At 37.2% G+C, this 18,923-nt stretch overlaps 1 protein-coding gene across 3 annotated transcripts in view; it reads left to right on the top strand.

Moving 5' to 3' along the window:
• UTRN (utrophin) overlaps window positions 1-18,923 on the top strand; it is a 340,380-nt gene that overhangs the window by 287,819 nt on the left and 33,638 nt on the right. For all 3 annotated transcript variants that reach the window (XM_072330886.1, XM_072330885.1, XM_072330887.1), the window contains 5 exons: window positions 2,871-3,072; window positions 8,672-8,757; window positions 13,715-13,872; window positions 16,400-16,566; window positions 18,431-18,542. In XM_072330886.1, the coding sequence (XP_072186987.1) occupies window positions 2,871-3,072; window positions 8,672-8,757; window positions 13,715-13,872; window positions 16,400-16,566; window positions 18,431-18,542 (725 nt within the window). The remainder of the gene's footprint in view (window positions 1-2,870; window positions 3,073-8,671; window positions 8,758-13,714; window positions 13,873-16,399; window positions 16,567-18,430; window positions 18,543-18,923) is intronic.

Here is an 18,923-nt window from a genome sequence, read left to right as displayed (position 1 = left end):
TTGGTCTGGTTTTGGAAGGTAGATTTCTACAGAGACTGATGTGTGTACATGCTTGTATTTATTTTGAAGGAAGCTGAGAAAGGTCACAGTCTGGCAAGAGCAATTCTTGGTTAGTTTTTCTGTCTCAGGATATGTGGGGCAAATATGCTGACAGTGCTGACAGCAGTGTCCTGTTGTAGCACAAGAATGGTGCCAGAGAGAATATCCTGTGCTGCATTTATAGAGCAGCTTTGGAGCACCAGGCTCTGACAGTATTTTACTACTGTGCAGCATACTTCAGCTCATTTCCAATAAATGATTTTGCTCCACATACTGGAGTGTAGCACTTGAAGGGAAAGAGGGAGCAAAACCTCCATGTATGTTCTGAGTGCTGTCACTAAGCTCCTTTAGGTGATATAAAACTTCAAAATGCCAGGAGGAATATTAACTGCACATAGCTAAGGGAAGAACAGTAAGGCACACTGGACTGAAAGAGAGCTGCACAGACTTACCTTATCTGCTCAGACATTTGCATTCACAGAAGCTTCACAGCAATGTCTGCCTGTTTTCTCTGGGGTTACAGCAGTTTTATGTTTGCCACTACCAGTTGTGTGTCATCAGTTGCTCCCAAGAGCATCACACACACATGCTTGAACCATGCTGAATGATGTTTTCTGTTTATTAGTTTCCTTTGGGAAAGTCTCCTCAGTGCAGATGGGAAAGGCATGACCCTTATGTCCATTTGCTGGTTAATAGGGTTGTTGGACATTCAACGTGTTTGAGCAAGTGCAGAAGTACTGCAGAAACGCATCAAGAGCTCTATAGAATCATAGAATCACCAAGGTTGGAAAAGACCTAAAAGATCATCCAGTCCAACCATTCACGCATTACCAATAGGTATAGAGTAGGTTTCATGCCAGCAATGGCATGTGAGTCTCATTAGCTTTTCCTCATTTGTGTAAATACTGTTAATTTAAAAACTTTCAGTAACTGAAGTGGAATGAGAAAGTATCCTCTGTTTACCTCAAACCAATCCATGGGCTGTACTAGTATGTAGCCCTTAATGCAGCAGGGTAGCTGCTTGTATCCAAAGTCCATTCAGCCAGGTGAATGCTGAAGTAAGCAGGGACAGTGGTTTCCTCTGGTTGCTCTTCATGAATGGTGTACAGGTGTTGCTTAATTTTCATTACTACAGCAGCAATTTCCTTTAGTGTGAATATACTGAAAGCCCCTTTCCAATTCCCTTTAAAATGTTTTAGCCGAACTGTGAGTGTGAGATCTTAACTCCAGCAGATAAAGGCCTGCAGTTAGCAGGTTCCAGCCCCCTTCCTCCACACCCTCAACAAATATTCTGTGTTGCATTGTGTATGTTTGTTTTGTTTGATAATTTAAATATGCCTGTAAGATATTCCCAGTGTGTTACATAGATTATATAGAAGGTGATACTGCAGTACACTGCCAAATCCTTTGGCTGTCTCAGGTCAAACTAGTGGCAAGGTGTTTTGCTACAATTAAATATGTTTGTTAAATAATGTTTGGCATTTGTTTACAAGCCCAAGAAGATGACCTTAAAAAAAACCAACAACAAAACAAAAAGGAAATGGAAAACAAACATATGTCCCTGTTAAAGTCAGAGAATTGATGATGAAGTTTCTCATTTTCAAGTTAGTTTTGATGTTAGAAAAGATAGATTCATGTAATGGGATTGGAAATACAACCTTCTTTTGGCTGATAACCTTATTTTTTTCTGCTAGATGCCCAGTAAATCCTTGACATATTGTTCATAGCAGTTAATGTTGTCTTGCTCCTGCTTTTTTTTTTGCTGTACTTATTTTCAGCCCAAGCTAGACCTACATGATCCGCACAAACTGCTCTTCTAGGGTCCCTATTGAGCACCACTGGTACAGAGCAATTTATAATGCATCATGTTTCATTTCCTTTGAAAAATGACAGTTACAGTATAAATGCATTCCTGGATCTCCAGAAACAGCTGTGCATAAGCTCAGGACGCTTCCTTTATATCATGCTGTAGCATGTATGCTACTAAAAAATATATATATACAGTCTTTTGCTTGTTTTGCTAAAGTCCTTATTTCTGTCCAAAAATATCAGAGATATTATAGTTACAATACCCTTAGACTTGTATTACTCTTCATTCTTTTACACCAAATGTTTGGGTTTTTTCCAGTTTGTTTTGAAAGAGGAATTAGAAGAGTTCATTGACAGCTTTTTGTTTGTATCATGACAAAACCATGTTTTCCTGATTAACATTTGTGTGAGATTTGGAATTAAACCCACATCACCTGTAAAATGTGTTATCAGCTGCTACAGAAATCGTGCTGTAACTAAGGAGATGTTTTTTGTGCAAGCACAGATTTTAGTGTTCTGGAAAACAAAACAAATTTCACTTCCTTCACTCTACTTTCTTTCAAGCCTCCTTTTAGCTACTGCTATTGATTTAATCAGGCCTCAGAACATGCCTTTTGGAGAATATTTTCACCTAAGAATTTGCTTTGCTTTATGTTTAATCAAAAGTGATAATCTTGAAATGTGATTCAGCTGTATGGTAAATGCAGAAAACTAAGTCTAGTGGACTTTGAAAGTGCATGCATCTGAAGTTAGGATCTACTACTTCAGTGGCTTTCTAAGTGTTCTACTGAACTGTGCAGTGCCTTTATGGTGTTCTTCCTGACTCATTTTTTAAAATATATTATAGTAAAATGCTGTGAACTGCTAGCAGAGAGTGTTTTTTCTCTATAACATTACTAAATGAAAGCTGCTTCTTGGCTAATGATCTACATTGTAGCAAACAATGTGCACATGAACAACTATTTCAGTGCTATGCTCAGCTATCTGTATTCACACCTTTTTTATTTTCTTATTGTTGTTAGTGGACCTGTTGGAACTGAATACAACAACTGAAATTTTCAAACAGCACAAGTTGAGTCAAAATGACCAGCTCGTTGGTGTCCAGGATGTGATCGGCTGTCTTACTACCATCTACAGTGGACTTGAAGAGAAACACAATGACATGGTTAATGTTCCTCTCTGTGTAGATATGTGTCTTAACTGGCTACTCAATGTGTATGATAGGTAAGTCATAAGCTCTTGGTGTTTATGGGAATTTAATGTCATATTGACTTAGTTTTTATGAAGATAGCACGTCATATATCAAAAATGCTAGACTTGTAGGACTGTTATATGAATTTTTCAGGTGTACTTTCTGGAGTAAGTGTTCACAGTGGAAAAATTTTTCCAGAAGCCACACCTTTTGATAATTTTGATACAGTGGTTAATGTGCTGTAGCTTAAAGTGAGAGATTGCAACAGTCCGTAGTACAGACCAGTGCTACTTCATAGATTCTTTAAATTTTATTTCTGTTATTGTGGCAGGGGCCTGAAAGAGTTGTGACAGAGTAAATAAAGTCATTTGCCATTTATATGCTGACTACTTGTTATGTTTTAGCACTTCAATATTTTTGCCAGATGGAACATTTCTGTTAATTAGACTCCTTGTCATTACTTCTGGAATATTAGAGAGCTCATAAAGTAATGACTGTGACTTCTTTGGGCAAGTGTTTTTATTTTGCAGATCTTTGTTTTGTGGATAAATATACATTTCGCTCACAGCAGTAGATCAGTGGTTTGCTCCACTTAAACAATGTAGGATATTTAGAGTGAGAGGCTTAATAAGGTCAGAGAATTTTTTCTGTAGTCGTAAGGGTTTTATTTTTCAAACTGATCCCTCATCCATTATTTTTTTGGTTTACCTTTTCTTCGTAACTTCAGTTAGAAATTGGTTGTTCAATCTGTTCGTATTTCAAATGCATATAGTAAGCAACAACCCATTCTCTTTCAGTCATGTTTCCTCTTGCTCCCATTTCCCCTTGATGTTAACGTTGAAAGCATTAGTATAGGTAATTGTTCAAACTGATGAAAGGCTTTAATATTACTTCAAACTTTGAAAAATGGAGGATGAAGGTTACCTCTTACAGTGCGTTTCCTTGCTCCCCTGTCCAATCCATTAAAGAAAAAAGTTTGCTGAAAGAGAACAGGCACCACTTTTCAGCTGCATTTTTTTTTTTTCTTTTAATTGGCCTTTAGGAAAGAACTAATTTGTCTCTTGGCATTTCTGTTGTTTATTGCACTGGTGTTATACGCATACAATGTTTCAAATCATTAAACTGTCTACAAAAAGCATCTGTTAGTCGCATGCTATTAACCTGAGATTTAATTACTGATTCACAGATTGATGGCAAGATAGGAGATTCTTCAGACTTACCTACAGATGTCTTTGGCCCTTAAAAAGAACCAGTTTATTTTTAGACATAGTAGACAAGCCTGTTGTGTTCTGGTTTCTGACACATCAGGAATGATTCATCCTTCAAGCTGAGCAGAGGAGAGAAACAGATTAAATTGACTCGGTGACTTTTACGTCCTCAAGGACTCACAGGTTGTTCTGGAAAGCAACATTTGCCCTATAAACATTTTGCAAACTTAAAGCACTTTGAGTATGTTAGTCCACGTAATTTTAAAAGTAAAACTTTTCCTTTTTCAAATGAGAGCCATGAAATAAAGTGGTTGATCAATTAAATCATGCGGGCAGGCCTGTGTTTAAATCATCCAGAAGCAATAGCTGGTGGTTATTGTTCTGGACATACTGTCAAATTTTCTAAAATGTCCAATGAAAATGGACCGATAGCTTTTAGTGTGGGATAACTTGACAACCCTTGAAATTAGTTATTTCACATATTTTGAAGTCTTTCATACAATATAGGAGTATATATACTACATGTACTACTAACTGTGGGCAATGAATCATTATTTCAATAAGAATTTCTCACAAGGGAAATTGTGTTTTTGTTACCTATTATTTTTCTAATTTACCTGACAAATTAAAACATCATGTTGAGTTAATATCCCAGGCCTCTCCCAGCCTTAGGTTTTTATGCAGGGCAGTCGTTGAGGAGTGGGAGGCGTGTGAAATGTGGTATCTGTTTCAGATATTCATGGACCTGTTGCACCTGTTATCTGTATTTCTTATTCTCACTGCCCACTTCCTGACTGCCCTTGCCTTTCTGCATCCTCAAATTCTGCTCACCCTTTTTTTTCCCATCATTTGTTTCTGATACTGTAAGGTAGTAATAGTCATTTTTTTGCAGGAAAGAAGTTCTTTGATATTATCTGCAGCTGTGTTAGATTTCTGAAACAGATGAATGATTGGTCTCTCCTTGGATGTAGAGTCCAAAACATGCAACAAAGTTAATTGTGCTCCACTCACTCTTGCATCTTTACCTCTACCACTGATGAGTTTGACCTCTTTCCTTGGCATATGTGGTTTTCCTCTAAGCTAGTTCTCTCTGTGGTATTGCACCTTCAAGGTGCTCTCTGTCCTACCATGCCTGGAAATTATATGAAACTTCTTTTTTTTTTTTCCCCTCCTTTTTTTTAATGGAACTTTTGGCAGGTTTAAAACTTGAATTAATTCTGGATTCTCTGCCAGCTCCTGACAAGCAGTAGGTGAAGGTGCAACAGGGAGATCATACCTGAGGCATGCAACCCAGAGCCTGCCAGAAACTTAAGTACAGAAAAAAGAATAATCTAGAAAAACAAGATTTCTTAATTTTCCTCCTTTCTCTATTCACTCTGACCACTCTCTTTTGTTTCTAAAAAGTAAAAGGGAAATAAAAAATGCAGTTTGAGGACAAAAAATGTCAGTGTCACATTATAGGGTCAGCAAGTCCTTAAACTGAGACAGGAGGGCTCAGATACATCCAGGGTGGTGAATGAGCTTTTGTAAACATAAAGAGTACTTTATTTTGTTGTTGTTCTATTTTTACCTGAAGACAGATGAGAGATAAATAATGCGCTGTTTTTAGACTGCCTGTCATTGAATTGTCTGAGAATGGACAACTTTACACCCATTAATAGAGATACAGTGGTTTGGTCTTTCCTTAATCAAGATCAGAGTGAACAATATCTGAGCTGCTGAACTGGTCTTACTAATTGACTTTGTAATGAGAGGCATGCTTGTATTGCTTTAACGTGTGTCATAGTAGCAAGCTCGCACTTAATTCTAAACACTTGAGTCATAAATTTTGTATGAATTCAAGTTTTAAAGCTTCCTGAACCTTTCTGTTGCATATAAGAGCTTGATTTGTGGTGTTTGCATACACAGCACAACGAGATGGTTGTGGGATTTAGGGGGACCTGGACACACTGGAGTAGTGGGCCAATAGAAATGTCATGATGTACAGCAAAGGGAAATGGCAAGGGAAGGGAAAAACCTCATGGCCCTGTACAGGGAAGAGGTCTACTGGCTGGAAGTCAGCTTTGCAGAAAAGATTTTCAGGGTCCTGTTGGAAACCAAGCTGAACATGGCAAAGGCCAACAGGCATCTGGACTGCATTAGCAATGGTGTTACCGGCAGGTAGGCAATGATCCTGCCCTTCTGCTCAGCACAGGTGAGGTCACTCATGGAGAGCTGCTTTTGGCAGTTCTTGACTTTCTAGTTAAAGAGATCTGAGCATACTGGGTAGAGTCTGGTACAAAGACCATGGAGATGATTAAGGGCAAGAAATATCTGATGGATGATGAAAGGCCAAGAGCTGCAACTATTTAGCCTAGAGAAAAGACTGAGGGGGATCTCATCTGTGTGCACAGATACCTAATAGGAGCAGAAGAAAGGGTAAAGCTGTGCCATTATCGATTGGGCCCAGTGGCATAACAGGAGGCAATGGGCATAAACTGAAACACAGGAAATTCTGCTTAAATATGTATGAAAAAGATTTTTGCATTGTGAGGGTAATCAAGCACAGTGGCATGGGTTGTCCAGAGACACTATTGGCTCTCCATCATTGAAGTTTTTCAATACCTAACTAGATAACATGGTCCTGGGCAACCTGCTCTAGCTGAGTCTACTCTGAGCAGGAAGTTGGACCAAACGATCTCACAGTGTCTTTGATTTTGTAGCTCTGTAAGCTGGGTAAATTTAAATAGTTGAATAAGAAGTATCAATGCTGCAAAGTCTGTAGATTTAGTGTGAGGTTTGTTGGTGGTTTTCCATTTATAATTTATTAAGGAAGCGGTTTTTGTGCTAAGGAACTTCTTCACAGTCCCTGCAACAGCCTGCTGAAACCTGGAGAGCTTTGAAGTCTCTATGTGCGCACTGTCACTTTTAAGCTGCTGAGTTTTCCTGAGCTTCTTCTTTTAACAAACAATCGTACAAATACTCTAGTCAGTCCGTAATTAAATCAAGCACAAATGAATGTTCTACTTTGTTTTTCCTTTGAATGCAAAGTTAAAACACAGATAACCATACTCAGGAAAGAGCACTGAAGGCATTATCAAGGTTGCAAAAAGAACCATATATGAGTAAGGCTCTGCCAGAATGATGTCTTGTCTGTGATTGAAAGAGGTAATTTGAAGCTAAGCTTGAATGTATAAAATAGGTGGCACTTTTACAACATTCTGGAAAATTGGGTCCTGGTTTTCAAGCTAGGCAGTAAAAGTAATGGGCGCTTTTGATTAATTTGGCAATAATTTCTCTGTACCTCTGTTTCAACTTGTGGAATAGAGAAGATAATGCTGTCTAGTCTCACAAGATTAGGTGATGGTTGTGAAGAAAAATGCATTAAGATTTGTAGGGTGGTTAGGTAATGTACTGAGAAACCAGGAATAAATCAATAATCTTGTATTCATTGCAGCATCTGTGAAGTAAATCAGATAGTAGAACGTATTTTGATTGGGGAGAATATAAAGGGATATCTAATAACCACTCCAGAAGTAATTAAAGAATATATTATATTCCATCACAAAAGTGATCAAACTAACATATAGGATGATATAGATTGTATTACTATCTTTTTTGCTGGAGTAGGACTCATCTAGCCTTAAATGCAGGCTGCCACTGCAAATGTATACAACTCAGCTAGTGTTCTCATGGTCTGTTTGCTGTGTCTCATCTCAAGACAAATTGTATAGTGTTTTCTTTCTTTGGGAACAGAAATCCTCAGATCTCTCACAGAATGTTTATTGCACTGATCCTGAAGTTTAAAGCTGTCCTTCTCCATATACCCTGGTTTTATTGTTTTAGTATCTGTTTGAACAGTGTTTTTCTTGCACTTTTAAAAATCACTTGCTTTGACAGCCATTTGTCTGTTAAGTTTGCTTGAGGTTTGCCTTGTGCTTTGGAGGTTTGTGTATTTCTTTTCACATTGTATAAGATGAGCCCGAGGTCATTTCTTTAGAAAGAATAACAGCTCTACATTGTCTAATTACTGCCTGTTGTTGACTCTGTGTTGGTGCACATGTATATCAGAACATTTTAGATGGAAGGAACAAATGAAGTGGAAGAAATTCCTTCGATATGAAAACTTGGCGTTAGATTGAAGTGCTTGTTTCGTAGTGGATTTCTTGCTGCATGCTTATATGCATTTTTTCAGTGCATATCTCATTCATGAGTCATATAGTGGATTTTATAGAGCTAAATTTCTGCCCTTTTGGAGCAGCGTGAACTGTTTTTGACACGTAAACTATTTAGCCGAGTTTTTGTAATGTGTAATGTGTTGCTCAGTGTTAATTTGTTTTGAAATATGAAACAGAACTCACTGATGACTTTTTGTTTTGAATTGACTCGAGTTGTAGTGAAGTGAAACAAACTATATTAAATCGTTCTCTTTTTATAATTTCAGTGGCCGAACTGGAAAAATTCGAGTGCAGTCCCTGAAAATTGGGTTGATGTCTCTATCTAAGGGCCTTCTGGAAGAGAAGTACAGATGTAAGAATGTATTTTCTAAATTGCTTTTTTGTAGATAATATAAAGTAGTGCATAGTAATAATGCAAATTGTTGCAAAATTTTTCAGTATTACATTTGTGCCTGCAGCAAGACTGTTTCCTTATGAGTAAGTAAAAAAGAACTGTTGTTATTGTAATCATTCATGACAGTGGAGAAAGTAGGATCTATATCCCAACTGGAAAGCATTCATGTAAGTTATGCATTGTCATATTTCAGAGCATTACCGTTCTTCCAAAAACAAAGGAAAATGTAGCTGTGTAGAAGCTAGAGAAGTGGTCTGTTTGACTAATTTTGTTCAACTCTTCTCTGATTTTAACAAATAACAACAAACAACTTTTTCCTATGCGCATGAGAAATATGATTTGAACTCTGAAGATAATTTTCCAATACACGTGCTTACTGACAGAATGGTACAATGAAAGTTTGAATGATATTGATTTAAATAACCTCACAAGCTTGAGAAATACTGAGTAGTTTGAAAATATTTGCTAAAAATATTTGACCAAAATAATTGCAGGAGTAGAAGAGAATCAATAAACGTTATGACAAATCCTCATGAGAAATACAGAATGAGAGATTAAGCTTTGTATAAGAGCATCATTGGTGATTGGCAGTTATATATTAGGCACACAGTCTTAAAATTGCTTTTCATTGCAGCAGTTCCTTTAGATATTTGGAGGAACTATATAAAATGGTTAGCAACAGCATTTGCCAGGTGCTTTTGAAGTTCTGCATCAATTTCTGCTTTCTTTAAAAACATTTGTAAGTAATCTTGTAATCCTGGATTCAAAATTTCAGATACTGAAATAGGCCTCAGTGCATAAGCTCTTTGTACTTTTGTTCACTGTTTATGTATTGAGGCCTATTCCAGCATCTGAAGTAGAGCCCTTACTAAGACTTTGTTTTTTAATTTCTTTGTCATTTGATATATCAGTGAGATAGTCCATAACTAAATGGTCTTGTGGGCATATTTTTGTCTAGTAATGACATATCAGAAGGTAATTTACCATTTGGTGCAAAACTGAAAGGTTTTCTACAGCTGGGGAGTTAGACTGTGGTTAACAGAGTGATAGCCCTGCCAAAAGATGGTTAAAAAAATAATCATTCCAACTGAGAATAAACTCATTTTAAACTGCTGTTGGGGACCAGTTAGTATACTTACAGTTGCTTAACATTGAAGCAAAAATGAGGAAATGACTGCAGTGGATTAATTTTTGTGTCTTTGCTTTGTTCCTAATGGTAATATAAAAGCAGCAGCAAATCTGACGATTTTTTGAAAAGACAAAGAAAGTTAATGCAGGAAAGGTCCCAGGAGACTTTCATGCCAAATGGTCGTAACTTCAACTTGAAATACACTTGAAACTGAAATCGTAGCATGGTCTCCCAGGGTAGAGAATTAATAATCAGTTAATGCATGAACTTCTTTGTTTTTGATCAGTATGCCTGGCTTTGATAACCTTAGTGTATTATTAGCTTTATTGTTTTTTTTTTTCTTGATTAGTCATGAAAATGTCAGAAAGTAAAATACTTTGTGAAAAAAGTTTTGCGGAAAAAGGAATGAAATGGAAGTGTCATGTATGTATGGGTTGTTGGCATTTGGTGGGAATGCAGTCAGCATTTTGGGAACATCACATATGTCACAAACTGACCTCCAGTGTTACCTTTCTTGCTTTTGTTTTTATCATCTCCTACTCCTCATATACTGCTGAGGCAGATTTTTTTTATATATCTGTTGAGCACTTTCAGATTCTCTGGTGGAAAAAACATTGATAATGCTAATATTTTGAAGAAATTAAGGAAAAGTCACTTGAGAGAAGAACAGACTCCCATATAGGAGTCCTTTATATGAATTTTCTGCCTTCTGATTTTTCCTTTCTTGCACATTTGCCTCTGCTTTTTGGCTGTATTTCTTCTAAGTATTTCTGAGTCTTTGGCAATCCCAGAGTTCTCTGGGCAGGCATTGTAAAGTTGCGGTTGGAGTCCTTAAGTAGGGCACAGACCATGCTGACAGTGGATTAAATGTTGATCTGGTAGGGAAGGCATTTCTTCTCAGAGTAGCTGGTTGTTTTATTAAAAAAAACCTTTTGGTTGGACCCTTCAGTTGTTTGTAAATTGCTTATCCAGCTTTCTGCTCAGGTGCTCTCTGTGTCAGCCTGCACGGAGTTTAGGTTTTCGGGAATCATCTTGATGAAACATAATTTCTGTGCTGCTGAGATGTTAGGTTTCTGAAATAATATGATAAACAAGGAATGACAATTCCAATTTACCAATAAAGTTGACCTTCATTTTTCTCTCTTCCATTTTGAGAAAAATCAAACTTCTGCACTTCTTTTGTTTTTCTAATATCAACCTTTTTTTTCTTTTTCTTTTTCTTTTTTTTTTCCCCTCTTCATTTTATCTTTTTAACAGCCAGCATTATTCACATTCACTTCCTGTAAAAGTAGTAATTTTGTTGACTGCACATTTATTTCCAATATTGAGAGATCTTTTCAATTCAACCAGTTTTAATGGTTTTATGTTCAAATAAAGCTTCATTTAAATACACTGCACTGCACAGAGTTGACATGAGAACGAATCTTTAATTAAAAAAATCCCAGCTACTTTTGAAAAAACACTGGAGCCTCAATTAAAGAATGCCTGTTCTTGAAAGAGCTTAAAGACATGCTTAACATCAAGCAGATGCCTGCATGCTCCTGTGAATTAAAATGGACCTGTGAACATAACCAAGTTGCAGTGAACTGTTTTCATCTCTGGTTGTAGAGCAAATAGTTCAGGGCCCTTTTTTTTTTATTTCCATTTGTATGGCTGATTACCTGATCTGGCTGGATCGATGTTATGTTCTATTTGGTCCCCAAAACAAAGGGGCATATGTGAGCTGCATATGGAAAATGATCTCTGGCCTTACCTTGCTCTCATATCATTCTTGGTGATTATAGGGGAAGGAGTTGGTTGACTTTCATCAATGAGCCTCTGTCACTTTACAGCTGCTTTTTTGGATCTCCTTTGCTAGGATACAACTTGTGGGTGTTCATAAGGATGTTGGCCAGATAGTAGGAACATTTTTGCTTTCTGTGCCTTTAGTTGAGCATTGTCACACCAATGGCACTGAGAATTTGCAGGGAGGAGGATGCTATTCATTAACTCATTTGGACTTGGACATTCAGTGATATGGCACAGATATCAGTGTTAAGTTGTTGGTGTTTTTTTTGTTGTTGTTGTTGTTCTTTTTATTTGTTTGTTTGTTTGTATTTTCTCTGGAGTATTTTGGAGGAGTTTGAGCTCTCCACTCTATTTTCTGATCTTCTCTTTGCATCAGCCTAAGCTGATCACTCTCCTCCTCTATCCTGCCATGTCATTTTTCTTCTGGTTTTTAGATCTCAATCAACAAAAGCTTTAGGGGTTGGGGCAGAGTTTCCTCTTCCTCGCAGCTTCATCAGTGAGCAAATTGATGTTGTGGCACCTATCTCCACTGACAATGTCTGTTTAAAAAATCAAGCAGGTATTTTTTACCCTATCATCTTTTTTAACTGGACTCTTAAATATTGGGAAACTATTCTAACTGCAGCTACAAGCCTACAACAGGGCAGTGCTTGTTCTGTCAGTATTGTTGTCCATGAGGTTTGTCTTACTGCTAGGTGCTGAAGATGCTGGAACATCTGCTCGACTAGGGAAAGTATAAGAAACTAAAAATGTATTCAGTCATCTGGACTTCTATTTTGTGAAAATCCTTTCTTCTGCCTCAGTTTCCTTTCCAAGAGAAAAAATATGAGCCATCTTTCTGAAATGTCTTGGCAAAGCTTGACAGTTACTCCAAATGAAGTGTAAAACATTTTGTGGAGCATAATAAAGCAGTTTCTTTTGAATGTTTCTAAACAAATCTTGTCTGTTTCTCTGTCCCAAGTGCAATCAGATTGAATTTTCAGATTTCTCATCTTTCTAATCTATTAACATTTGTTCTGATAGGAAATGTGAAGGTAGGGGAATAGTATAAATTATTTTTTTTTTTCCTTTTAACATTATTTGAACCTTAAATCCCAGCCAGTGACTGAGTGCAAAAGGAGAGATTGTAAAAGCCAGCTTTTACTGAAACAAAGAATTCACAATTCTTTTGTAATTTGCACCATCTGCAGAACTGAAAACTATTTTCTAAGAAGAGCTCCATGTTTAAGATATTTCAGAAGAGATTAATCTTGTGACTAAATTAGAATCTACACAACTATAAAGTTCATAAATTGAGGATTGTTGGGAGTAATGTGATTTTTCATAGCTGAAAGTTTTAACACTTGAAAAGCTCCAAAAAGCTCAATGAAATTTATAGAGAAACTAAGAAATATTTTCTGTGCTGCACATAGGCCTATTAATTCAATACTTTTCTGTGACACTTAAGTAGGTACAAGCAATATCTTTTTCCCCAGTAAGTGTCTGTGTAGGGAACAATTTACTTGACCCTTTCAGCCTCAAATTTTTCAGTTATATCAGCTTCCCAGAACCCCATTTATACTTCAGGGCTCGTTATGTGCCTTAGGAATGGGAATCAATAAAAGAAATGTGTATGGAAACAGATGTGGTTTTCTAGGAAGCAGACATGATTCCTGTTGAGCACAAAATGCTCTTTCGGTTTTATCACATCTCTTATTTGCTATATAGCTGGTCCTGGGTAGTAGGAACTATAACATTGTTATTTATTGAGAAGTACCACATGAAGCTGTATGGTTCAATTCATTTGGCCTGATTCCTCTCATTTGTATGGTTACAGATGCAGAAAAAGTAGTCAAAGTAGTCAAGACTTAGGTGAGGGTACACTGTTGGAAATGGAATTGCAGTCATCTGTACCTACATCTGGATTAAAGGAATGACAAAACTCAAGCTGTGGTTTTACTGAGTAAGAGGAGCATAGATGAAAATGAAATGAGCTGGTGCCTCTTGTTGATGTTGCAGATCTCTTCAAGGAAGTGTCGGGTCCCACAGAAATGTGTGACCAGAGGCAGCTTGGCCTGCTGCTGCATGATGCCATCCAGATCCCCCGGCAGCTGGGTGAGGTGGCAGCTTTTGGTGGCAGCAACATTGAACCCAGCGTGCGCAGCTGCTTCCAGCAGGTGAGATAGCAAAAACCTCATGGGAAAAACCTGTCCTGAACTCTGTGAGATTTACTTCTACTTGGCGTCAAAATAGAAGAGGAACTTATAACCTCAACTTTCCATTAAGTTTTTGGACAGAAACAAATATGCTCATGCAACTAATTTGTTAAAATTACTGGGAAGTTATTGTTAAAGATGAGCTGTGAAAGACTGATTCATCATTTAGGAGACAATCAATTTACTTTCTAGCAAAGGAATATATAAATATTTGTGTTAATGACAACATGAGCTGCTATGAATGCTCTTAAATCTTTTGCAGCAGCCATTTTACCCTGCTTCACATTGTTCAAACCTGATTCTGTAGGGGTGGTATACTTTTACATGCTGGAACAATATGTGATCTCAACAGAACAAGAAAGTGATGTCAATTTTAATCTTTTACCCTATGCAGTAGGAAACTATTTAGCACTGTTTTTCTGACAGTAGAGCTCGTGGTTTCATGAAATTTCAACCAGTCATGTTATATACTATGAGACTTTATGCAGCAGATCAGAACATGAAATAAAGCTTACAGCCCTCTGTTTGAGTCCATACCGCATACAGGCAATTAATGGGGCTGCAATGAGCTTCTGTCTGTTTAAAGAAGATGAGAAGAAAAAAGATGTTGCAGTGGAATGCAACCTAACTCAGAATTTGTGACGGATGCCTGAGGCTCTGGCTGTGTGGTAGTGATAACTGTACATCTGGAGTACATTACTTCTGTGAAAGTGGCTTCTTTATGCATTGTCAGAAATTATATATGGATTAAAATATCACAGTATATAAAATTACTGACATAAATATCTGCAGTTTTATTGGATCCAACAGATTAAGTGTTATCAAGAACTTGTAATAAATTTTTCTTTCACCATTCTTTTATAAACACTTTTGTTTTTATCATGTGCTCTGAAAATCCAGTTGTGCTGTTTTGTGGTTTGTTTTTTTTTTTTTACAGCTATTTGTTTATTTAGCTTTTAAAATTCATTTCTGAACTCTGAGATGACTGAGATTGAGAGACAGTAGGTAGAAATCTTGAATAATTTGCTGGATACATATGGAAATTGTTTTAACCACTTAATGTTAAAACCTTCTCTAGGGTTTTAACGTTGCTGTTTCAGACAATAAGAGATGGTGACTGACATATCTATCATTGGCCTCAAGTGATTCAAGTCATGCTAAAATGAATTATTAACTTGTTAGTGGCAGACTTTGGGTAGCACAGAGGAGCAATCTTTTAACTTACTCAAGCATCTGCCCCATCTTCCCACACTGTTCATCATGAGTGTGATACAGTACAGGGTAGTGTTTCAATGTGTTTTATAGTATTGTGTTTATACTGATGATCCACTTACATCTCTGACCTCACATGAATGTCTCAAGTTCTCTTCCTTGTGAGGTCTCATTTAGAGTACAGCATTTAGGCATGAGGGCATGAAACCCCCAGCACAATAAAGAGTTGGAGCGTTAGGGAGTGGGTTCAGAGGAGGGCCACGAAGCTGGTCAGGAGGCTGGAGCACCTCTCCTTGGAAGACAGGCTGAGGGAGATGGGCTTGAGAAGGCTCCAGAGAGACTTTATTATGGCCTTCCTTTACATGAAGAGAGCTTATAAAAAGGAGATGAACTGACTTTTTACATGGTATGATAGCGATAGGAAAAAGGGGAATGGTGGTTAAAAACTAGGAGGATATATTTAGATTAGATGTCAGGAGAAAATTCTTTATTCAAGGAATGGTGAGGCACTGAAGCAGGTTGCCCATAGAGATTGTGAGTGCCTGATCCATGGTAGTGATGAAGTCCAAGTTAGATGGGGCCCTGGGCAACCTTATCCAGTGGGTGTCAGCCTTGCTGGTGGCAGGAGGTTGAAATTGGATGATCTTTACGGTTCTTTCTATACCAATTCATTCAGTGATTCTATGATTTATAATTAGGAGAGCACAGAATATGCAGCAAGATGTCAGAGCAATAAAAACAAGTATTTTGTTGGTAGGGAAAGCACATTATTCCTTTTTTCCTCTTAGTAGAAAAAACAGAAAGGCTTGAGTTTAAGAATCCTTGCATTGCTTTTAATCATATGTTACAATTTTAAGTATAGCTTTTATTTTAAATTATGTTCTGTTACAGTGAGCTCAGAAAGATAATGTCTGTTCTTATTGCTTATAATTCCTTTATAGCTAGGTTCCTCTATTAGTTACAACTTGAATGGAAACATATTTATTCAATCTTAAAACAGCCATGCTGTTATTTTAGCTCTGCTGCATTCTTTCAATGATTGCCTGTAAACTGACAGATTTATTTTTCTCTTTTTTTGTTTTTTAAGAAAAAAAAAACCTTTTTTGAGTGTGTATTTGTGTATTTAACATGCTGTCTGGAAAGAGTACCATGGGCTCAGAATACAGTTTGTTTTTTTAATTGAATGCTAAGGAAAATTTTTTTGTTGAGGCTTCTAAAATTGTATTTCTTTTTATTTTTGTTATTTAAAATGTATATGTATCTGTACTTTCCACAGAACCACAATAAGCCAGAAATTACTGTAAAACAATTTATAGATTGGATGCACTTAGAGCCACAGTCTATGGTATGGCTACCAGTTCTGCACCGCGTGGCAGCTGCAGAAACAGCAAAACATCAGGCCAAGTGCAACATCTGCAAAGAATGTCCAATTGTTGGCTTCAGGTAAGAGAAGGGGAACTGGGTGCAGTTTCTCTGAAAATATCTGTTTATTTTACATGAAACAAGTACACGTTCCGTGTTTGCTTTTTCACCATTTTATCCACTTAAGATGGGAGCTGCCACCCCTGGTTAGACCACAGTGGATCTCTCTGCAGGAGCTCCTGAACCACTGTTTCTGGCTCATCTAGTCCCACTGGTAAATACCCAGTGGTCTTGTGACTGGCAGATGTGCAGGATGGGCTGTCATCAAGTATTTTGGCACTGATGGATGGATACAAGAGGCAGCTGTATGTTTTGTGAGGATGAGAGCAAAAGAAAATGCTCATTTATGTCTTATGTGGAGCAAGAGGATTCATGGTGAATTGGCTACTTGCCCTCATCTCCTCCATAAGTACTGTGAAGCAGTCAGTCATGTCAGCCAGTACTGAACTCCCTTCAGCAGCAATCCTTCCTTGCCTGGAACAAACATTTATATGTTACTTTGATGAGACTTGCACAGTCTTGCACAGTTCCTATCTCGAAGCACTGAACATGGTATAAGTTTAGGCTGTTCAAAGGAAGCTGTGAATTCTCAAAGGAATAATGTCTCCAAGGATATTTTCCTTGTTATTCTCCTGAGCAGTGTGCTTTTACTTTCAGTTGTGAGGCTTTGGCTATTTGGTGCCCTTTATGAGTACTGTTACAACTAACATACATCTGTGTATTGATTGCTCCAGAGTATAAAAGATGCAAAATGAATTAGGGGAGCAGTGCTAAACATAACTGTTGATTTTTCTACTGTTGTGGTTATGTAATTCCTTGTTTTATTTAGGAATGATAAATCAGTCTTACCTTTAAGTGATTCTAAGGCTTTTCTTCAGATAATGAGGCAGATGTGTTATTTTTGTTCCCCATACTTTCTCCTTGCTTCTATTATGTTAAAGGATATTAATATGAATCTTTTGGTCAGACTCATCCCACCTAGCTTTAGGCATGAAAACTTTAGTCAGTCTTGTAAGAGCTAGTGATTGTCTTCTCTCACTATAAATATGGAGGTGTTAAGTACTTCCAGAAGTTATTAATCTGATCAAAGTCTCTTGCCTGTCTTAAGAGGAGATGAAAGATAGATGTTTCTATTTTTCTTAATTAACACTTGTCAGAGTGTAGCATGGCTAATCTCCAGTTTATATCTCTTTGAGATGCCTAAGTTAGAGCTGATGCATCTCGTCTGTACTGAAATATGTAGTGTGGAAAAGGAGGACCTGGAGGCAAAAGAGAAAGGAAGACAAAAGAATGACTCATTTTTAATCATTTCTGTAATGATGCTAGAGATCTGCAAAAAAAACCCAACAAACGTGTCTAGCATCTTAGCAGTAGGCAGATGCTGCCATTTAATCTTGAGTAAAAGCTACAAGCTTTTGCGTCAGCATCCTTAAAAGCAAACCTTTGCTTTTATAAACACTTATTGTCACACAAAACAAAACGTGAAACTCAGTGGGGGAAAAAACGTAGATGGGTACTGAGAACTGCTCTTAGGAATCAATTTAGTTTAAACTTAAAGTATTCAGTAGCTATTCAATTTGCCTCAAATAGCTCATTTTAGTTTCAGACAAATGATAAAAACTCATCCGGTCAGAACTACTGTACTATAAAAACAACAGCGGATGAAGTCTGGAAATGAATCATTACATAATCCAGTTTTGGTTTAAAAATGAATAAAAACTATCATTCTCCTGGTGGCTCTGTTTTGTAAAAAGGATATTGATCACATTTTCTGCTTTGTTGTTTTGCTTATGCATATAGATGTTCCTAAAGAAAACCTGAGTAAATAAATCAACTTAATGTTGATTTTAGGAAGCTCTAATCACTTTCTTTAATGTCCCCATAGGTACCGGAGCTTAAAACATTTCAACTATGATGTCTGTCAGAGCTGCTTCTTTTCTGGCCGTACAGCTAAGGGGCATAAATTGCATTACCCAATGGTGGAGTATTGTATACCGGTGAGTACCTATTTACTGCCCATTCCTAAGGGGTTGTTTTTCCATATTATTTGTAGTCTAAATTAATTTTAACAGTCCTTTGCCACCTTGATATTCTGCCAGGCTTTCTTTTCCATCTGTCTTGCAGGGCCTGTCTTCTCACTCTTCTCTTTGAAAGTCATCTGGTGCTTTACTAGTGCTGTTGATCTTTTTCAGTCACTGTGTTCAAAGTCTGTAGAAATGGGGAGAATGGTCTACTCCTAGTATCCACTTCAGAAATACTCACTGAGGAAACTTCAGTTGTTTTGTAAAAATAAAACCGGAATATTGAATATAATTGCAGTGCTTGAATGTGTGCACACGCACATGTGATGTTTTAAGACTGAGAACAAGATGCATCAG

Source organism: Excalfactoria chinensis, chromosome 3, assembly GCF_039878825.1.
Source record: "Excalfactoria chinensis isolate bCotChi1 chromosome 3, bCotChi1.hap2, whole genome shotgun sequence".
In the NCBI taxonomy this organism is placed as follows: domain Eukaryota; kingdom Metazoa; phylum Chordata; class Aves; order Galliformes; family Phasianidae; genus Excalfactoria; species Excalfactoria chinensis.
Note: the sequence above shows the minus strand (reverse complement) of the source record. Positions and strands in the feature narration are given on the sequence as shown.